General features: G+C 38.6%; 1 protein-coding gene across 25 annotated transcripts in view; it reads right to left on the bottom strand.

The window, feature by feature from the left end:
* ABI3BP (ABI family member 3 binding protein) overlaps positions 1–19,021 on the bottom strand; it is a 276,498-nt gene that overhangs the window by 44,439 nt on the left and 213,038 nt on the right. For all 25 annotated transcript variants that reach the window (XM_047793435.1, XM_047793465.1, XM_047793526.1 and 22 more), the window contains 4 exons: positions 16,375–16,449; positions 11,813–11,878; positions 9,383–9,457; positions 1,572–1,649 (listed from right to left, as the gene is read on the bottom strand). In XM_047793435.1, the coding sequence (XP_047649391.1) occupies positions 1,572–1,649; positions 9,383–9,457; positions 11,813–11,878; positions 16,375–16,449 (294 nt within the window). The remainder of the gene's footprint in view (positions 1–1,571; positions 1,650–9,382; positions 9,458–11,812; positions 11,879–16,374; positions 16,450–19,021) is intronic.

The raw sequence follows: 19,021 nt of genomic DNA, 5'->3' as shown, positions 1-19,021 counted from the left end.
CTAGTCAGATTCATTAACCACTAAGCCACGATGGGAACTCCTAGAATTTAACATCTTTAATTTCCCATAGAGATGCAACAGCAGCATTTCTGAGCTTCCTTAGCTCCAATTGCCTTTGATTTTCAGATGCAATTCTTACACCGTTTTAACTTTGGGCTGATAAAGCATATTATTTCTCCTTTAGTAGGTGTTCCAGCCAACCTCCAACTCTATTACATAGGTATAACTAAACAAACACTTTCAGAACTTCTCAAATGATGACAATAAAGTAGTCCTGATGGCAGAAGCAATAAGCCTGTGCCCATGGAGAGCAAGGTCACTAAGAAGGGTTGTGTGTCACACGAGGGCACCTGGCCACAGAGTTGTAAGTGGGGGACAAAGTTTAACACCCAATTGCTCACTCACCCAACCATGGTGTAAGCCTGTCAACCTAGAAGAAAGGCACATTTTCCTAAATGGTTTGCCTAAAGGCCAGAGGGAAGAGGTATCTTTTTATAATGTGCACAAAGGCTGACAAGGCTAGAGGTATCTGGAATAGCCCTTCCTAGCCCAAATTTTAGGTCTTGTACTACAGCTTCAAAATTCATCTCCTACTTTGCAAAATATATGTTGGTTTAAAAATCTTTGGATTCCCCGTTGTGGCTCAGTGGTAACGAACCTGACTAGTATTCATGAGGATGTGGGTTCTATCCCTGGCCTTGCTCAGTGGGTTAAAGATCCAGCATTGCCCTGAGCTGTGGTGTAGGTTGCAGACGCAGTTCAGATCCTGCGTTGCTGTGACTGTGGTGTAGGTCAGCAGCTGCAGCTCAGATTTGAGCCCTAGCCTGGGAAATTCCATATGCCTCAGGTGCGGCCCTAAAAAGACAAAAAAACAAACAAAAAAAACTTCAAGTAAAATGGACAATCCAGGAAAACGCCCTGTGGTTTTAAGTATTTCCTGGGATATTAAGACTTATGTGCATGTGTTTGTGTGTCTGCACTGTGTGTGTGCGTTCACGTGCAAGAGTGTGTGAGAGAGTATGTGTGTGTGTTTGTGTGAGCACATGGGGGAGTGAGTGGTGATGACAGTGTATAAATCAGTAGCCCAGATATTAATACATCAGAGTAGGTTTTACAGCATCCATTTAAAAAGCACAGAACTCTTATTCAATGCAAAGATATTACAGCTTCATAATTTTGGCCTATTATACAGAGCACAGTCCTAAATTAGGAACATATATCATTGCAGGAAAAAGGGTATAATAATAAATTACATAAGAAGAAACCTTGTACACGATGAAAACTAAAATCCATAGTGACTCTTCAGCATTTCTGAACATTATGTGAAGTAATTACGAAATCGGTGCCCCACTAAAGGTTCTTATTCATATTCAACTTGAGTGCCAAAGCACTTTTCACTTCCCCAAAGGCAAAATGTTTGTATGTTTTCCTATTAAGACCCACACACAGTTAGGTGGTTCTGAAGATTTGAGGATTGTGAGAATGCTGATTTTTTGGCTGCAACAAATGTAACTTACAGTTACTATTTTTAGAGCAGAGCTGAGTGAGGGAGTTAGCATATTATTTCTTACCTGGTTTTTTTGTGGAGTGAGTAGAGTCCACGGATACATTTCTACCAGGACCAGATGGCAGTGGTGTTTGCTTGACCCCTGTGAGCAGAGATAATGACAGAATAAATAAAGGGCAAAAATGTGTAAAAGAATCTTCATGGAAACTTGGTAGAGTTGTCAGTGATAATGTGCATTTTTTGCAGAGCAAGGGAATAGGTATTTTTGTGCCAAAACATTTTAATTGGCTTTTCCCATCTGCATGTAGGAGAAAAAATTTAAAGCCCTGCTGCATTCATTAGTTGTAATATTTTCTCTGAAGGGACAGTGTTTGTAAATCATGGTTTTGCCTTCATTATCCATGATGCCCACCCTGCATAGCCTTCCTGGTGGCACTGTCTCACCAGGAGGATTTCATCTACAGGACTGGCCATTTTTTTTGCCAGTATTCATGGGAACATTTTGTGGTTTTTAAAAAATTTTTCTCTAACTACTCTACCCCAGTAAAAACCCTTAAAATTCCAATGTGTTTGCGTTTGTACTTAATGACCTGACTTTAAAAATATATTTGGGGGGGCTTTGGCTAGCAGTCTGGTTAGGCCATAGACTAGATCTGTACCTTCGAGATTTGTAAGCTAGGCGTGGGCAGACTTAGAACTCCAAATTGCTGTTTAGAAGAAATTGATCTAAAAACTACTTTGCCTGATATTTCATCTCTGAAGTCTCTCAAACACCATCTGGTGGTTATTACTAAGTCAATTACCTGGTGCCCATGCTAGGATTTGGGGTAGCAATCCTAAGGGTAGAGGGAAGCAGTTCAGGTTTCATGCTGTTTTTAAAAAATATTATTCTTTTACATTATAAAATAACCTCCCCTGATATGATTGGCAGTCTTCATTAAGAAAGAGTAAGAACAGATGTTTTTAGAATCTCTAAAGTAAATATTATGTGAGGTGTAATGGCTCATCCTAAAAAAAAAAAAAAAAATCCTTACTCTGAGGACCTGACTGTAATTCACATATTAAAAAATAAGAATGAACACTGAATTAATATACTAGTTAGTGCATTAACAAGGACAAACACAACCACAACCCTGTTCTGAGTGGTCGCTCTGTTCTAGGCATCCGTAGGGACATTACACACTTAGTCTCATTTAATGTGTGGGCAGATATATTAAACACACAACAGAAGCTCTGCTTGCCAAAAAGTAGATGATATTTTCACATTAATTTATTACATTGTTAATTATAACTAATTAATGTTAACACATTATAGTATTAATATATTACTAACATTATAATTATAATAATAATTATGACTAAAAATTTATGGAACTGAATATTGTAATCCTGCACTCTCTACTGCTTGAATAAGACATAATACATAAAATCATGGTGAATGGTTTATATGGAGCCATGAATCAAATGCTGTTTATTTGTGGTAGGAAAAGAAAATGTTTCTGGGGTCAATGACTATTTTGTGGCTAATCCCACAAACACTGTGAGAACAAACAGCTCTTCAGTCTTCTTCCTGTGCCCTCCTCTTAGTGGTAATGGTGTGAAAAATGACTCATTTGGCTGGGTGCTCTGTGCATGGTTCCAGGGAATGGAAAGTACTTTCATTGTGTCACTGGGATAACCTGGCTTGATGAGATTTGATTTACCACTATTTTTTCAAGGGTACAACTCTATTATACCCTCTCCAAATTTTCCATCCTTAAATAAACAAAGTATTTTGATCCAATGCTCTGCAAGCCCCTTACACATTCATTACCTGATTTGATCCTTACAACCCTTCTGGGTGAGAGATCTCACCCTAACAGCACAGATGAGAAAATCTAAGGTGAGGGGAGATTAAGCACTCACCCAGGGGCTCACATCTCAAGTGTAGGCATTCACACCCACAGGTGCTCAATTCCCAAGCCCATCTCTTAAGCACTAATTGGGATAGCCTTTTATTAAAGAGAAAAGTATAGGCCCTGAATGGTGTCACTTGTGCCAAAGCCCACGATACCAAACCTAGAGTTACTGCCTGACTTATGGCAGTGTTGACCTTCCCTAGAAATGTAATCTCAGAGTTCCCATCGTGGCACAGTGGAAACGGATCCAACTAGGTTGTGGGTTTGATCCCTGGCTTTGTTCAGTGGGTTAAGGATCCAGCGTTGCCATGAGCTGTGGTGGAGGTCGCAGACTGGCATTGCTGTGGCTGTGGTGTAGGCCAGCAGCTACAGCTCCGATTAGACCCCTAACCTGGGAACCTCCATATGCCACAGGCGCAGCCCTGAAAAAAAAAAATGTAATCTCAACCAACCAGTCTGGAATTTTCTGGTCAGCACCCATGAGGTGATCTGCCACAAGGGCCCCCTCCATTCCCCAAAGTAAGAAGAGGCAATCTACATAATAAAACCCATGCAGTTCCCATCTGCCCTCAAAGAAGATGTCCTGGCCTAAAGATAACATTTTCTCTCCCTTTGCTAATAGCTCCCTTGCTCCACCCATCCTTCTTCCTGTAAAAACCTTTCATTTTGCACAATCCCACTTAGTGCCCTTCCAGTTGCTAGATGGGATGCTGTCCAATTCATAAACTGTTGAATAAAGCCCATTCAGACTTCAAGTTTACTTGGTTGAGCTTTGTTTTCTAATGTTTCTCTTACTCCTCACAATAACTCTAAGTGACTTCAGCCCTCGAGTTCTATATGGTCTTTCGAGTGGTTTGAAGTGCCACCATGGGGTGATGGCTAAAGGGCCTTGGCTGGCAAGCATGTGGGGGTTTGTGGGACTCAGAAATGCAAGGATGACATGGTTTCCCAACCAGGAACATGCAGATTGGCAAGTCACAGGTTGGTGACAGGGAGATCTAGGAGAAAATCTGAAATTCTGCAGGATTATTTTCTGAATAAGACCAAAGATGGAAACATCCCTGGCCTCTTTTATTTCTTTTTTAAAAAGTATATTCTTTATTTCTCCAACTTTTTTCTTTTCATTTTCTTTTTAGGGCTGCACTCACAGCATATGGAAGTTTCCCAGCTAGGGGTCAAATCATAGCTGCAGCTGCCAGCCTATACCACAGTCACAGCAAAGCCAGATCTGAGCCACGTCTTTGAGCCACACCACAGCTTAAGGCAACACCGAATCCTTAACCCACTGAGCAGGGCCACGGATCATGCCCGTATCCTCTCAGAGACCACGTTGGGTACTTAACCTGCTGAGCCACAACAGGAACTCCATCTCTTTTCTGATTAAGGGAGAAATCAGCAGAAACCAGTCATTTTCTATCACTTTCTGTATAGGTAGAGATGGAAGCATATTATGATCCTTAAATATAAAAACCCAAATCAGTAGAAGGTTAGCTACTAAACTGGACTTTTTTCTAGATTTTAGAAACAGAGAAAAACCAGCAGTGGATGAGAAGATTGTGGAGAGCCCTGCAGAAGGCGGCCTTGTGGTTCAGGGAAAGAGCACTGAACTGGGGGCAGGAGACTGAACTCCAGCTCCGGCCTTGGCTCTACCTAGCTGTGGTTTGCATGTCAGCCAGGCAGCAGTGCAGACAAAGGACCTGGACACCAGTGAAGTTCTGTTGCCCTGAATTGAGGAGAGCAAATAAAGGTCAAAGGTAGCAGAGAGGCAATGGGAGGGTCAAAGAGGAAGCCAGTAAGAGAGACTGCAGAGAAAGAAATCTCGGGAATTGGCATCTAATCAGCCAGTCTGGCCCTGGCTGAGACCTGAATTCTTTTTCCCTCATGCAGGATTAATCCACTATTTTCTAAAGGGCAGAGGTGGCTCTGGAAGGATCATGATTTGAACTTCAGTGTGAGCCTCCAAATGTCATAAGGGAATTCTCCAAAAATCTCTGGATTTATATATAGTTCACCCCTTAGCAATTTATTGTCAAAAAATGAAGTAACAATCAGGGTATTTTTAACCATGGTAACAGAAACTTTGCAAACAAACACAGTAAACCCGGAATCAATTTCCAAATGTATCAGAGACTATTCCCTGTGACCAGAAAGGAGTGAGTGTTGTTTATGGATGATCAGTTCCCTCACTCTTGTTGCCAAACCTTAGCACCTGGCTAACAAGTCAGGATGATGAGCCAGCAGACTGGATGATTGAGCCATGGCTCAGACAAACACATTCCTCACCTTGGAGGAATCTGGGTTCTGGTTGTCAAGCACAATCTGTGTGGGGCCAGTGAAGTATGGAGTCCTCATTAGGAGAGAAAGGAGTAGAGAAAGGAGTCTGGGTTCAGGTATTTAATGTATCTGCCAAACCACATGTGCCAAGGTGGTTCCCAAACTACACTTTGCCTGGCACACATTGGGCCTTCAATAAATGTTGGTTGAATGAAAGAAGAGCTGCACAACTTAGCAGCTTCCTTCTACAGGGAGAAAGCTGGAGACATTATCTAGCACAGGGTGGGCAATTTTTTTCCGTCAAGGGTCAGACAGTAAATATTTTTAGCTCTGTGGGCCACACTGTCTCTGTCACAACTATTCAACTTTGCCACTCAATTGTGAAAGCCAGCTATGTTTCTATAAAACTTTATTTACAAAAAAAGGCAGTGAGCTGGAGTTGGCCTGTGGGATTGTGGTTTGTGCAGACCGCTGGTCTGGGGCAGGGTGGTTGCATCTCTGGAGTCAGATCTCAAGTTGTGTATAACATGTAGAACACATCAGTTAAGTTGAGATACATTTCTGGAAGCCCTGAAAAATCAGACTGCTGGAAAAATGACCTACCTAAAACTTCATTCTCTTCAGGCTACTTTCTAACTTGGTGGAGAAATATTTATGCATATAGATGTGAAATGCACATAAAGCAGGGGAAATATATGTAATGATGTTATACAATAAGGAACTTGGCTCGAGATGGCTTAAAGATTCCTGGGGTTTATGAAATCACTGCAAAATTTTTATAGAGGCCCAAATAATCAATATTTTTGAGGCCTCAGAATCTTTCCATTTCAGTCTTCCAAAGGCAAAACTTAAGCAACCTAAGACCATGAGGAATGTCCTATAACTCCCAAACATATCCTTTTATCAACTGATTATCTTTAAATGTAAAATATCTGTGCTGAAAATTTCAGCAAGAAAACCCATAGGAAAATATATGTGAGATGGGTAATAAAGATACATAGTCTTGATAAAATGTCAAAGTTGGATAAGAAATCAGTTAACAGAGAAATGGTGTCTCATTAAGATTCAGTAGAGGCTAGAAGTGCTTATGAATGAGATAGCAGGACTGGATCAGAGGATAAAATAAACTTGATGTAAATACCTGCATTTCTGCAAACAAGTCAGATCAAAACTATGCAGAGTCAAAGTAAGGTGGACCCATGTAAGTCTATAACCTGAAGAGAATAGATTTAAAAACATTCATTTTCTCACCAATTTCTCAAAACATTATTCCCCAGGCAAATAGCTTGAGAGTTGTTAAATTTTCCTTTCATAATATGCTAGTTAATGTCATCTGGGATTTGCAATTTCTATACCATTTACTTCTTTCCTTGACTTACTGCACTGGCTTAACACTCCACTTCTATTTTCAGTGGAAGAGGTAAAAGCAGGAATCCTTTCTCATGCTCTTGGTGTTAGGAGAAAAACATTCAGACTTTCACCACTGAGTATGATGTTAGCTGTAGGTTTTTCAGAGATGGCCTTTATCATAGTGAGGAAAATTCCTTCTACTCTTAGTTTTCTAAGAGTTTTCATCATGAATGGATTTTGGATTTAGTCCAACGGTTGATTTTTTAATGTATTGAGATTGTGATATAATTTTTTCTTTTGCTCTGTTAATATGGTAAATTACACCAATTTTGTTTGAATGTTGAGCCAGACTTGCCTTCCTGATGTTATGTTTTGTTGTGGTAGACAGGGAGATGTACCACCCATATCTAAGCTAGGCTCTCTCAACTGAGGCCAACAGTAGGAGCCTGCTGACTTCATTCCCTGCAGGTGGGCAGAAAGTCCTTCCCTGAATGGGGGATCCCAATAGTCAGACATAGAATGAATTTTTATTGGGGGTGGTAGTGGAGCAAGGAGAGGGGAAGCAGTGAGCTCAGCTTTGTTTTCCTGTGCTCACCAACCTGTTTTTACCAGCAATCAACTAATTACACAGGAGAAATTTTGGTAAGAGATAATCCTTTCAAAGCTAATTTAGATAAGTGATTACAAAGTTGAATTGGTCCACACAAGAGAATAATAGATGTCAATTTGCATTATAAGTGTCCCTGGAAAAACATATATATTGCTGATAAACTAAAATATAATAATGCTCTGTTTTCCTTCCGAAAGATAATTAGCATTTAACCTAGTGAGAATCAATGCTTTATTATACTGAAGGTTAATGGCTTTCAAGTTTGATCACAGCTACTTGTTTCTTTTATTTGCTTTGTTGCATAAATGCTTTCTTCTATTTTCACTTAGGCAAACTCTGGGGAATTATTTTGAATATTAAGAAGGTGGCTCTGCTTAGAGCCAAATCGTTTAAGTAGATCTGAAACACTATGCAGTGTCTAATCTCACTTGGAAAGAATTAAAGGAGCAACTGAGCAGAAATAGATATTGAAATGCTTTCTTATTTTTCATGAGGAAAAAATTTCAGGAATTTATAGTGTCTGCCTCATTAACTGATTTTGAGGGAAGTGAATTTCTAGAACTTAAGACACTGTAATAACATAGCACAAAAACACACACTGAAAAAAAAATCAATATGGTTTTTAGACTGAGTGCATATCATCAGGTAATAGTCACATCACTTTCTCATTAGGAAACAATTATGGGTTGATTAAATAGATATGCATTCAATAAACTGTAATTTTCATGCATTTCTCATAAGCAGGCACAAGATTTATACCACTTAAAAAATATTTCAAGGGACCATTGTAATCATATATTAAGGCATTTAATAATTGGCATTTATCCACTTAATGAGTTGGATGTTTGAACTTTTATCAGATCATTTTCCTAGTTATTTGTATGATATTACATAGATCAGACTGGACCAGATCAGACTGGACTAAGGTAATGCCATTTAATAAAGCTGAGTGATTTGGAAACATTAATATGCTTATAAGTAAGGAGATCAACTGCTAATTGCTCTTTTTTTTTGTCTTTTGTCTTTTTTTGTTGTTGTTGTTGTTGTTGCTATTTCTTGGGCCGCTCCCGCGGCATATGGAGGTTCCCAGGCTAGGGGTTGAATCGGAGCTGTAGCCACCGGCCTATGCCAGAGCCACAGCAACGCGGGATCTGAGCCGCGTCTGCAACCTACACCATAGCTCACGGCAACGCCAGATCGTTAACCCACTGAGCAAGGGCAGGGACCGAACCCGCAACCTCATGGTTCCTAGTCGGATTCGTTAACCACTGCGCCACGACGGGAACTCCTGCTAATTGCTCTTATCACTCAAATGCCATATTCCAAATGGCTAAGAGATGTGGGTCTTCTGAAAAAATTATAATGGTACTTATGAAATTATAAACTTGAGAACCAAGTGATACAAGGCCAAGCCTGTATGTGGAAAGTGTTTTGAAATTAGGAAAACAGCTATTTTGATATTTGAATCCAGTAACTCATACTTAATCAGGATCTTTTAAGAATCAAGACTGTATATTGTAGCCAGTTTAGTGGAGTGGGTTGAGAAAAATGAAAAACTCTTTTTTAATGTTTTCAGAGACATTTGAAATTGTCATTTTGGAATGAATTACAAGTTTCAGTTCTATGAACTTCCCAAACTGGCAAAATAGGAATTAAAATGTGAATTCAACCAAATTATGAAAAAATGAATGAAACTATTTACAATTTAATAGGATCAAAAGGAAATAAATTTGTGATCATTACCTGTTCCTATTCCATTCCCTCTGGGCATCCCACTGGGCTTCGGTCTACTAGGTCTTGCAGTTGTCTTATTGAGAACTACAAAAAAGCGAGAAATAGTTTAGACATTTTCTTACTGAAAATTTGCCGCCAAAGAAAAATAAAACTTTCCAGAGAATTGGAGTTAACTTAACTGGGGAATAAAAATATGATGGCTTACCAAAAATTATTGTTCAGAATACAGGAACCACAATTCTGGTATAAAAATCACAGACTTGAATTTGGGACTAGAGATAGGAGTTTGTACTCTGAGGTGGTCACTGGGCTTGAAAAAATAAAAGGAATTTATAGTTCTAAATGGGAAATATCTTGCTTCATTTATAAGCACTAGGTGCATTTCAAAACGGGACTGAAAAAAGATCAGGAATTATTATGCCTAATGAAAACCCAAAACTTGAACTGTATTTATTTGTCAAGGCCTTAATTCGTAACACATAAGTTGGTGGTCCTTTTGGAGGGGGCTCTAGGTACAGATGCTCTCACATCTGGCACAAGTCCATCATTAAACACCGAACAATGATAAAATCACTGAAATTTCTCTCCTGTTCCATTGAGAGTCATGAGAGGTTGGGAGAAGGTGGCCGAGTAAAAGGACTTAAGCTTACCTTGTCTTACAGAAACACCAAAATTACAACTAACTGCTGAACAACCATCAATAAAATAATCTGTTGAGAGTCATGATATTACCAAGACATTGAGGTTACCTGTTTTATCCTCCATTTAGAAAGGTCTTTAAGGAAAGCACTAAGTGTACTGGGATTAAGAGATCAAACTCTATAGCCAGACTGCTTGTCTTTGAATCCACTTCCTAGCTCTTCTTATGCCTTAGCTCCCTCAGTGGTACCTCACAGGAACCCATAAGCACCCAGTCTCTGTTAGCCATTATTGTTTCTGTTTCATTATTTTGTAGAAAGGTTTAATATAACCAGCCACACATTAAGCTCTCAACAGCTATCATGATACAAAAGTCACATGGAGGGATATTTGTTTTGCAAGATTTCTGCACCTATTACCTTTAGGAGTTGGAGGACTACTCAAAAAAATATGGGTTCCTCTATAAACCGACGGAGAGAAAAATGTATTTGTTCTTTCTTCTATGTGCCTGGAGAGATGTTCAATAGGAATGTTACCTTATAAGCCAGTTTTTTCATTTAGAACTTTAAGATTTCTTTCTTTTTTTTTTGGGGGGGGGTTCTTTTTTAGGGCTGTACTCGCAGCATATATGGAGGTTCCCAGGCTAGGGGTCCAATCGGAGCTGCAGCTGCTGGCCTATGCCACAGCCATGCCAGATTTGAGCCATACCTGTGACCTACACCACAGCTGAAGGCAACACTGGATTAACCTGCTGAGTGAGGCCAGGGATCAAACCCACATCCTCATGGATACTAGTCAGGTTCATTAACTGCTGAGCCATGACGGGAAGTACTAGAACTTTAAGATTTCTTAGAATCACAGAGAGAAAAAGTGGAGGAAACACTAAAGTCTCTGGTCCAACTTATACGTTAGCACAGGAGTAATTTACACAGATAGAATCAACCTCTCAAGTTAACTTTTCCTTAACAAGCTCCAGTGAAGGGGAATCCTAGAACCTTTAGTGAATTTAGAAAATTTAAAGTATTTTCCGGTTTAATTAGCCCTATATTTTTGCTGTTTACAACCTGTAAAATGTGTTCATTTTTTATCATCTGAAAGAATCAAGTAAAAATATTCTCCCAGAATAAGAGTTTTTTCTATTAGAAAGAGACCGTCTTTTCTTAAAAGGTAACATTTAAAACATGTAATACATCATGGCTAATAGTAATGCTATCTCTATAATCACCAAGGAAAACTGAATGGGGGAGTGTGATTTACACGAAAGTACTATTTTAAAGATTTTTTTACTGTTAAGTTTCTGTACTGGTCTCTGAATGTAATTATCCTTAAACATCTCTGTCAACTCTTTCTATTTCCATGGATTCATCAGTACCTCTCTATTTAGCCACAAGGATTAGGATTTTGTATGTTATTTATTTCACTATAAGGATATATAGCCCTCTTACGATACATTTGACTTGTTTCAATACATTTCATACACTCTTTTTTTTTTTTTTTTTGGTCTTTTTAGAGCTGCACCCTCGGCATATGGAGGTTCCCAGGCTAGGGGTTGAATCTGAGCTCTAGCTGCTGGCCTATGACAGAGCCACAGCAACGCAGGATCCGAACCGCATCTGTGACTTATACCACAGCTCACAGCAATGCCGGATCCTTAACCCACTGAGCAAGGCCAGGGATTGAACCCGCATCCTCATGGATGCTAGCCGGGTTCCTTAACTGCTGAGCCATGATGGGAACTCCCATTTTATATCCTCTTAGATGTGCTGATTATTTAGCTCATCAGAAAGAGAAACAACTTACCAGGTCTGACGTGTGGTTTGTCGGGTGTTCTGGGCCTCACAGGAGTAGTAAACAATCTGTGTGGTGCTGAAGCAGAGGAACCACACCATATTTACTAACCAACATGCCAAGGCCCCTAAATAGAGATTTAGCTCCCTACAGACCCACAGCTTGTAACTTTGCATTGAAGTATAAAGAACATTCTTAAATCTTGAATTATGCATCACAGCATTGAAGCTCAAGGAAAATAAAGCAAGGGAAAACATTCATGACTGGAAATGAAAGATTAACACAATCAAAGTGAAGAAGGTTATTTGTAATCATGTAAGGATTAGTCATCATTTAGTCCATGTTGTTCAAGGGGATTTATTTCACCATGTGGTGGCTTAACATGGTTAAACATATAAGCCAACCAACTGTCCCTCCCATCCATGTCCATTTGTCCATCAACCCATCTATCCATCCATTCATATCTCTCAATTAGGGAGTCACTGTGGAACATTTGTGAAAGACAATAAGTAATTTTCAAGGCAAAAAGAAAAATATGTTTAGGTATGTAAGAAAAAAAGAGTAGAAACATGTTGTCTCTATCAAATTGTTTTAGCTCATGAACCCTTATGTGAATAAATACTCACTTAGTGGCATTCATTAAAGCTTTAGAAATGAGAGAAAATGACCTCTGCTCTCTTGCCCATCAAGAGAGGATAAGCAAAGATCAAGAACTCAGATAGCCCTGTTACTTCCTGCTCCTCTTATCCAAGGCCTGGCCTAGTGAGGAGCACTAATAAAAACTTGCCCAATACTTTAAAAAAAAGTAGTGACCATTGTATGCTAACAAATTCATGAGCAATTCAGCTGAAATACTTTTCCTTTTGCTTCCTCAGGTTTTCAGGTGTGTGTTCATCCTGGAATTTGTTTATCCTTCCCTTCCCTTCTCTGCTCCCCTTGACACACCACATTGCCTCCTGCCACCAACCTTCTTGGGAATGCTTCATCAAGCTTTTTACCAAACATGCTAAGACTGGAAAAAATTTTTCTTGCAAACTGTGTAAGTGGATTACACTGTTTCAATGATTTTGTTCACATCTTGAGTAGGTATTTATGTAACCATAAATCAGCAAATGCCTTGCCTACTATGTTAAAAAAATACACCTGCAAAACAGATTATAACATTGCTCATTTATAAGCGTCCAAAGCAAAGACTGATGAGCAGAATTTTGCCATACTTCAGGCCAAAACCAGCAGACACATACTGAAATTCTCTGTAGGTTTAATGTGGGCCTTTCAAAGTGTAGTAACTAGAGTGATGTTTTTCGCAGGATGTTACAAAAAAAAAAAAAAATCAGTTCTCGCTCAACCTAAAATGTGTGATGATGATTTGTGAGTGTTTTTCTTCAATTTTCTTTGAGAGGGGTAGGATTCCCTGTCTAAAATATTAAAATACTTTAGATTTCTTGTTAATTTCTTCAATGTTAGATTGCTCCTACTTAAAGAAATAGAAGAATCAAGGCTCTTAACTAGTCTCATTCTAGAACATATATGAATTTAGAACTTTAGAAAAGAAACAGAGCAGAACACAGAAAAAATCGGCACTACAAGTCATTATTTCAGAATCACAGGATTAGAATTTTCCTTTTTACTATACTATAGTCTTTTCTTAAATCTTGAAAGAGCTTTTTATAAAGGAGAAGAAATGTAACAAGTTTTGGTCATGAGTTACTCACATAGCTCATCACGCATAACCCCTGGCCTTGAGAAAACTGCTCAAGGGTTTCAAATTTAAATTAAAAAAATAAAGACAAAAGAGCCTTGTGAGAATGTAAACATTGTAAATATCACCTCCACATGCATGGTTTTGGTGATTCATAATATAAATAATTTTAGAAGATGGCTTCATATCTGAATAGTTTTATAAAAATTATTTAAAAACAGCATTAAAAATACTTGAGGAATGAAACTCCCACTGTGGTGCAAAGGGATCGGAAGCATCTTAGGAGTTCTGGGATGCAGCTTCAATCCCTGGCCTGGTAGAGTGGGTTAAGGATTTGGTGTTGCTGCAGCTGCAGCTTGGGTTGCAACTGCAGCTAGGATCTGATCTCTGGCCTGGGAACTCCATATGCAAGGGGTGGCTAAGAAAGAAAAAAAAAAACTTGAAGATAACACAAAAATAAACAAACAGGGATTACAGGAAAAATACCTTAAAGGACCTGTTTCTGCCCAGTATAGGGGGAAAGGGAGGAGGGTACAGTTTGCCCTGGGTAGGCTAAGGATCGGGGATTGAAATAAATAAAATAACCAAGGTATCCCAGAATACTTTGGCTTCTGGCCAATTGGATTTCTACCATGCGTTGAGATGAGAGGGGCAGAGGAGAGAAGCTTGAATATGTCAGGGTTAGAGTTACAGCTGCAGGGAACTGTCTCAGCAGACAAAGAAGCAAGAATGGCAGAGAGAAAGGTAATGGAGATGCTACTAGTAGGTTCACACTGTAGGTTTTAGGCACTAAGTTTCTTTGGAGCACTGGGGGCCACTGCTGAGGACTTGGAGACCAAGAAGCCTCATGGGTCCTGTACACACACGGGTGCAGTGTCAAGATGAAAGGAATGATTTCACCCCCACAAGACCTCTCAAATTGTTGTGTGTTGTCATGTGCATCTAATGCCTGCTGTTAAAAACAAAACCAAAACCACAGCACAAAAACCCCAGGACCATACAGTGGATGGACTTCCTTGTCCACGGAGCTCAGGCACACATTTAACAGAGTTGGACCGCAGCATGATCCCCGGATATGCAGAGTGCCATTAGTAAAGTTGACCCTCTACCCCCACGCAGGGCTCCGGCTGCATCAGGTTGGAAATGCATTCCTGGTGAGCCTCCTTTAAAGATCCTTGGCACAAGTTTAGAAGAGTGTGAAGCCTAGAGACACACAGTTAAGGCACAAGCTAAGGATCCTCAAAACATAAGATGTTAAGACAATTCAGAGAATGATATCAGATCCTGGATATACATCCAATCAACAGTGAAACTCTCCTAATAAAACCTAGAAGCAATTTGATACAAATATTGATAGTCCCTTTAAAGTATGAAAAAGCAAAACCAAGAAAAGGACAGGCCTATGATTTTTTTATCCTCAATTCTGAAATCCACAGAGCTTTAAAGAACTGAAATCTTGTTCTCATTTGGCAATACAACTTGAGCTGAATAGAGTTTTTATCCTACTTACTGTAAATATTTTTGACTTTGCTATTAAACATAAACGTGTTTGTTTATGAGAATCCAGCTATATTTTATTAAGCCAGATATTAAAGAGGTTTGCAAAAACATTAAAAAATGAACATAAAAATCAGGGTGGGATATGGATGTAATAAGATTGAACATCTGCTGTTAGTGGCTGAAGCGGTAATGAGGGTGTGGGCGGGCTGCCATTTTAGTGGGCTCCTTTCTTCTGCACATATTTTTAAATAAATACAAGTTAATAAATAGAAAGGCGGTGATAAAGTAAATGATAAAATAAACATTGGAGATATTATAAAAATTAAATCAAACAAGTTCAAAAGAAAACTGAGAGTAGAAAATTGACAGAACACAGTAAACCAGCTATAATGATAAAAATAAAAAATCATTATATAAAAAAAGAAAACTTACAAGAACTGTCCTATTCCATAGTGTATTCTCTGTCATGTTTATTTAGAATAAGTACTGCTTCACATATTATAAAATATATATCTTACAATTGATTCCTTTTATTATTATTTACTCTTATTATTTTGTTTCTTCCACCAAACCCCTCCATTGTAACTGATAACTGAGTAAAATAAACTTGTCTTATAACTTCTTAAAAATTATTTGCTCCTTTTTTTTTTTTTGGTTTTTGGGCTGCCTACATGCTAGGGGTAGAAATAGGCAAAAGGGGGTAATTAAAAAACAAAGTAAAAGAAACAAGAAAATACTGAAAATCCACAACTTGTTATAACCCCAGTAGGACAGAAAGATACAAAAAGGAAAGACTCCTGAGAACACGAAGATGTGAGAAAGAGCTTTGTGTAGGCAAGCTGACTTCCAAAAAAGAAGGAAAAAACTAAAATAAGGAAACCCCAGAGTAAAACTTCCTGGATATTTTAATATTAAGTCATCATTAAAAAATGATTTTTCTTGGCACTAGTTTCCTTTTTCAGACTGCAATATCAATGTGTTCATCAAGTTTGGGAGATAGGACAAAGGGAGAAAAAAGGAAAGAAAGGAAGAACAGGAGGAGGAGAAAGCTAGAAAAGATTCTTATTTCTCAGATGTGGAAAATGAGGCAAAAGAAAGCTAAGCAAGTAAAAAGCAATTGGAGCTTTCTTTGCTATTAGTATCAAGCAGTTGACCATACATCCAAAAGCAAAGCTCTAACTAAAGAAATTATCTTTCCTACATTCGACTGATGTTCATATCAATATTCCTATTTGGCTGATGTCCTATACTTATGAAATGAAAAAAATACATTAATTTACTGCGATGAAAAATTATGTTCTTAAAAGAAAATTTCCTTCCTGCTTAAAAAAGAAGGAAAATTTACTATCCAGAATTGGGGAAATAGCATTACCTTGAGTTGTCTTTGCCAATTCGGTTGTTCGTGGAAGCTTAGTTGTGAAGAGTTCTTGGGTGGATTGGTCTGTTTCTGAGGGAGAGAACACAGTAAGATAGCTGGCTTTAAATAATTATTATTATGAACATGTCGAAAAAGCCTCACACTCCTTTCTTCCCTGTGCAATGATAAAGTGGTAAATTGCATTTGTAACTATGCCCAGTAAGCATCTTATTTCAAAATTAATGTACATTTTAATAACTTTCATTTATCATATTTACTGTCTTTTTTCGCTATGGTTTTAATGATTATTAAAAAGATTTCCAAAAGCGTTTAACTCAGGATCACTGTTTCATGATTGTATTTTTGGACATGGCTGTATTATTGGTGATGCCTCCTGTATTTATCTATCATTGCCTTCAAGTTTCCTCCATATTTCATGAGCTCCACAAGTTATCTAGGTGAGCTAGAAAAAGAAATAGATCATAGGAATTAATGTGAATTAACACCATATAAGAATAAATAAGACTAAATATCCTATTTGTCTCACGTGAAAATCAAAGTTTATTGACATACAGATGCATTACTCCTGACAAAATAAAAATAAGTGTGGCAATACTTCCATCCTCATATTATCTTGAAGTCATTACAACATCATACAGAGTAGATCATGTTGTTCACGTTGCCACATAATGGACCCAAGGAGATACTTGGTGCAAATAATAGGTTGTCATCTTGTCCTCTGACTATTTTATAATCTGGATTGTACTCCTAAGAGAGATACTTGTGATTGTTGGCCCATTTAACTAAAATAGATTTAAAAAACAGGGAGTGGCATTTAGATAATTAGCATACCCAGCAGGGTTCCTGATTAAGAACATTTTTTCTCTTTTCTTTTTCTTTCTTTTCTTTTCTTTTTTTTCTTCTTTTTATGGCTGCATCTGAGGCATACAGAAGTTCCCAGGCTAGGGGTCCAGTTAGATCTGTGGCTGCCAGGCCCTACACCACAGCCACAGCAATGCCAGAATCCTTAGCCCACTGAACAAGGCCAGGGATTGAACAGGCATCCTCATGGATACTAGTCAGATTCATTTCCATTGCACCACAATGAGAACACTAGGACTTTTGACTTTGCCATTATGGGAGTGTTGACTTTGAGGGTCTAGGCTACAACAGATGAATATTTGGTAATTAGGATATATTTGTTCATTCAGTTTTGAATTTTTTCCTTCAAAAAGGATTTCTTTTATAATGTGATCAGTAACTTCATTTTGGCAGACACTTGCAAAGTATGCATTTATTTGAAAAGGGATGAAGAGGGGAAAATAAAGCCACTGATTTAAAAAGAGCCACATGGGCTACAGCATGGACAGGGCAGAGAAACCAGAAAATACAAGCTGGGAACTTTTGTTTTCCGGTTCAATTTCAGCCAAGTGTCAGGCAAACTGGGGTTTCCTAGACAGTGAAGACATTGATGCTGAACTCCTCGAAAGCATGACCAGCTCATCCCACCAAACCTGCCTGACTCATTCATCCATTTGTGTTTCTCCAGGCCACCCACATGCTCATCAGATGAATCTGGCTGTCATTCTCTGCCACGTGTTTCCTCTCCATCTGTCTTTAACCTTTCACAGCTTTAATTTCAACTCTCATTCCAGCTTGAAGACCCAGCATCCATGTCACTTCCTGTATGAAGCCTTCTCTGATACCCTCAGGTAGTTTGCTTAATGGGCATGCTGCTCGTTTCTCTATTAACTTTTGTAACATATAACATGGGGGTTAATTTTCCAGGAGTTCTGGTGACTAAGTGTGTGGGTTCCAATTTGGTCCTGATGTTAGCTGTATGGCTTGGCCAGATTTTTCAATCTCTCTATGCCTCAATTTTCTAGTCTTTAAAATGGGGCAATTAATAGCTACATGGCTTAAATTTAAAAATTCATGTAGAATACCAGGTGGCACAGAGGAAGCACAATATCCCTAAATCCTGTCTTCATTTTAGATAGCGAGCTTTCCAGGGTAAGGACTCATCTTTAAAACAGTTTTATTTGGGGAGTCCCATTGCTTGGTATTGCACACAGCACCCATAAAATATTCAAATATTAGATGAAATTTTTCTTCCCAAATGCTGTTTCAAATGTGGAAAAAGCAACAAAAATAATATAGCACTGATATACTTTGGGAACATTCTTCTTTTTAAGATAATTGAAATTTTGTCAAGATGTTTTAAAACACTCTCGTTTTACATTAGAAATTAGGAGTTCCTACCATGGCTCAGTAGAAATGAATCTGACTAGCATCCAAGAGGATGCAGGTTTGATCCCTGGCCTTGCTCTGTGGGTTAAGGATCCAGCATTGCCGTGAGCTGTGGTGAAGGTCACAGATGCGGCTTGGATCTGGTGTTGCTGTGGCTGGGTGTAGGCTGGCAGCTTCAGCTCCAATTCGGCCTCCAGGCTGGGAAATTCCGTATGCCAAGGGTGCAGCCCTAAGAAGACAAAAAAAAAAAAAAAAGGAATCAGCATAAATTTTAGAAGGACAAATAAACAGTTAATGTAAAAGAATCAAGTGAAATGGATATTTTTTAAAAAATGATAAAGATACCCTCTGTTGTTTGGAAACCCAGGAACACAATGCTACTTTAAGGGCAATCCCTAAAATGTTAGTCCTC

The sequence above is a fragment of the Phacochoerus africanus genome, chromosome 1, assembly GCF_016906955.1.
Source record: "Phacochoerus africanus isolate WHEZ1 chromosome 1, ROS_Pafr_v1, whole genome shotgun sequence".
Classification (NCBI taxonomy): domain Eukaryota; kingdom Metazoa; phylum Chordata; class Mammalia; order Artiodactyla; family Suidae; genus Phacochoerus; species Phacochoerus africanus.
The sequence above is the reverse complement of the archived record's forward strand: the minus strand, read 5'-3'. Positions and strand labels throughout refer to the sequence as shown.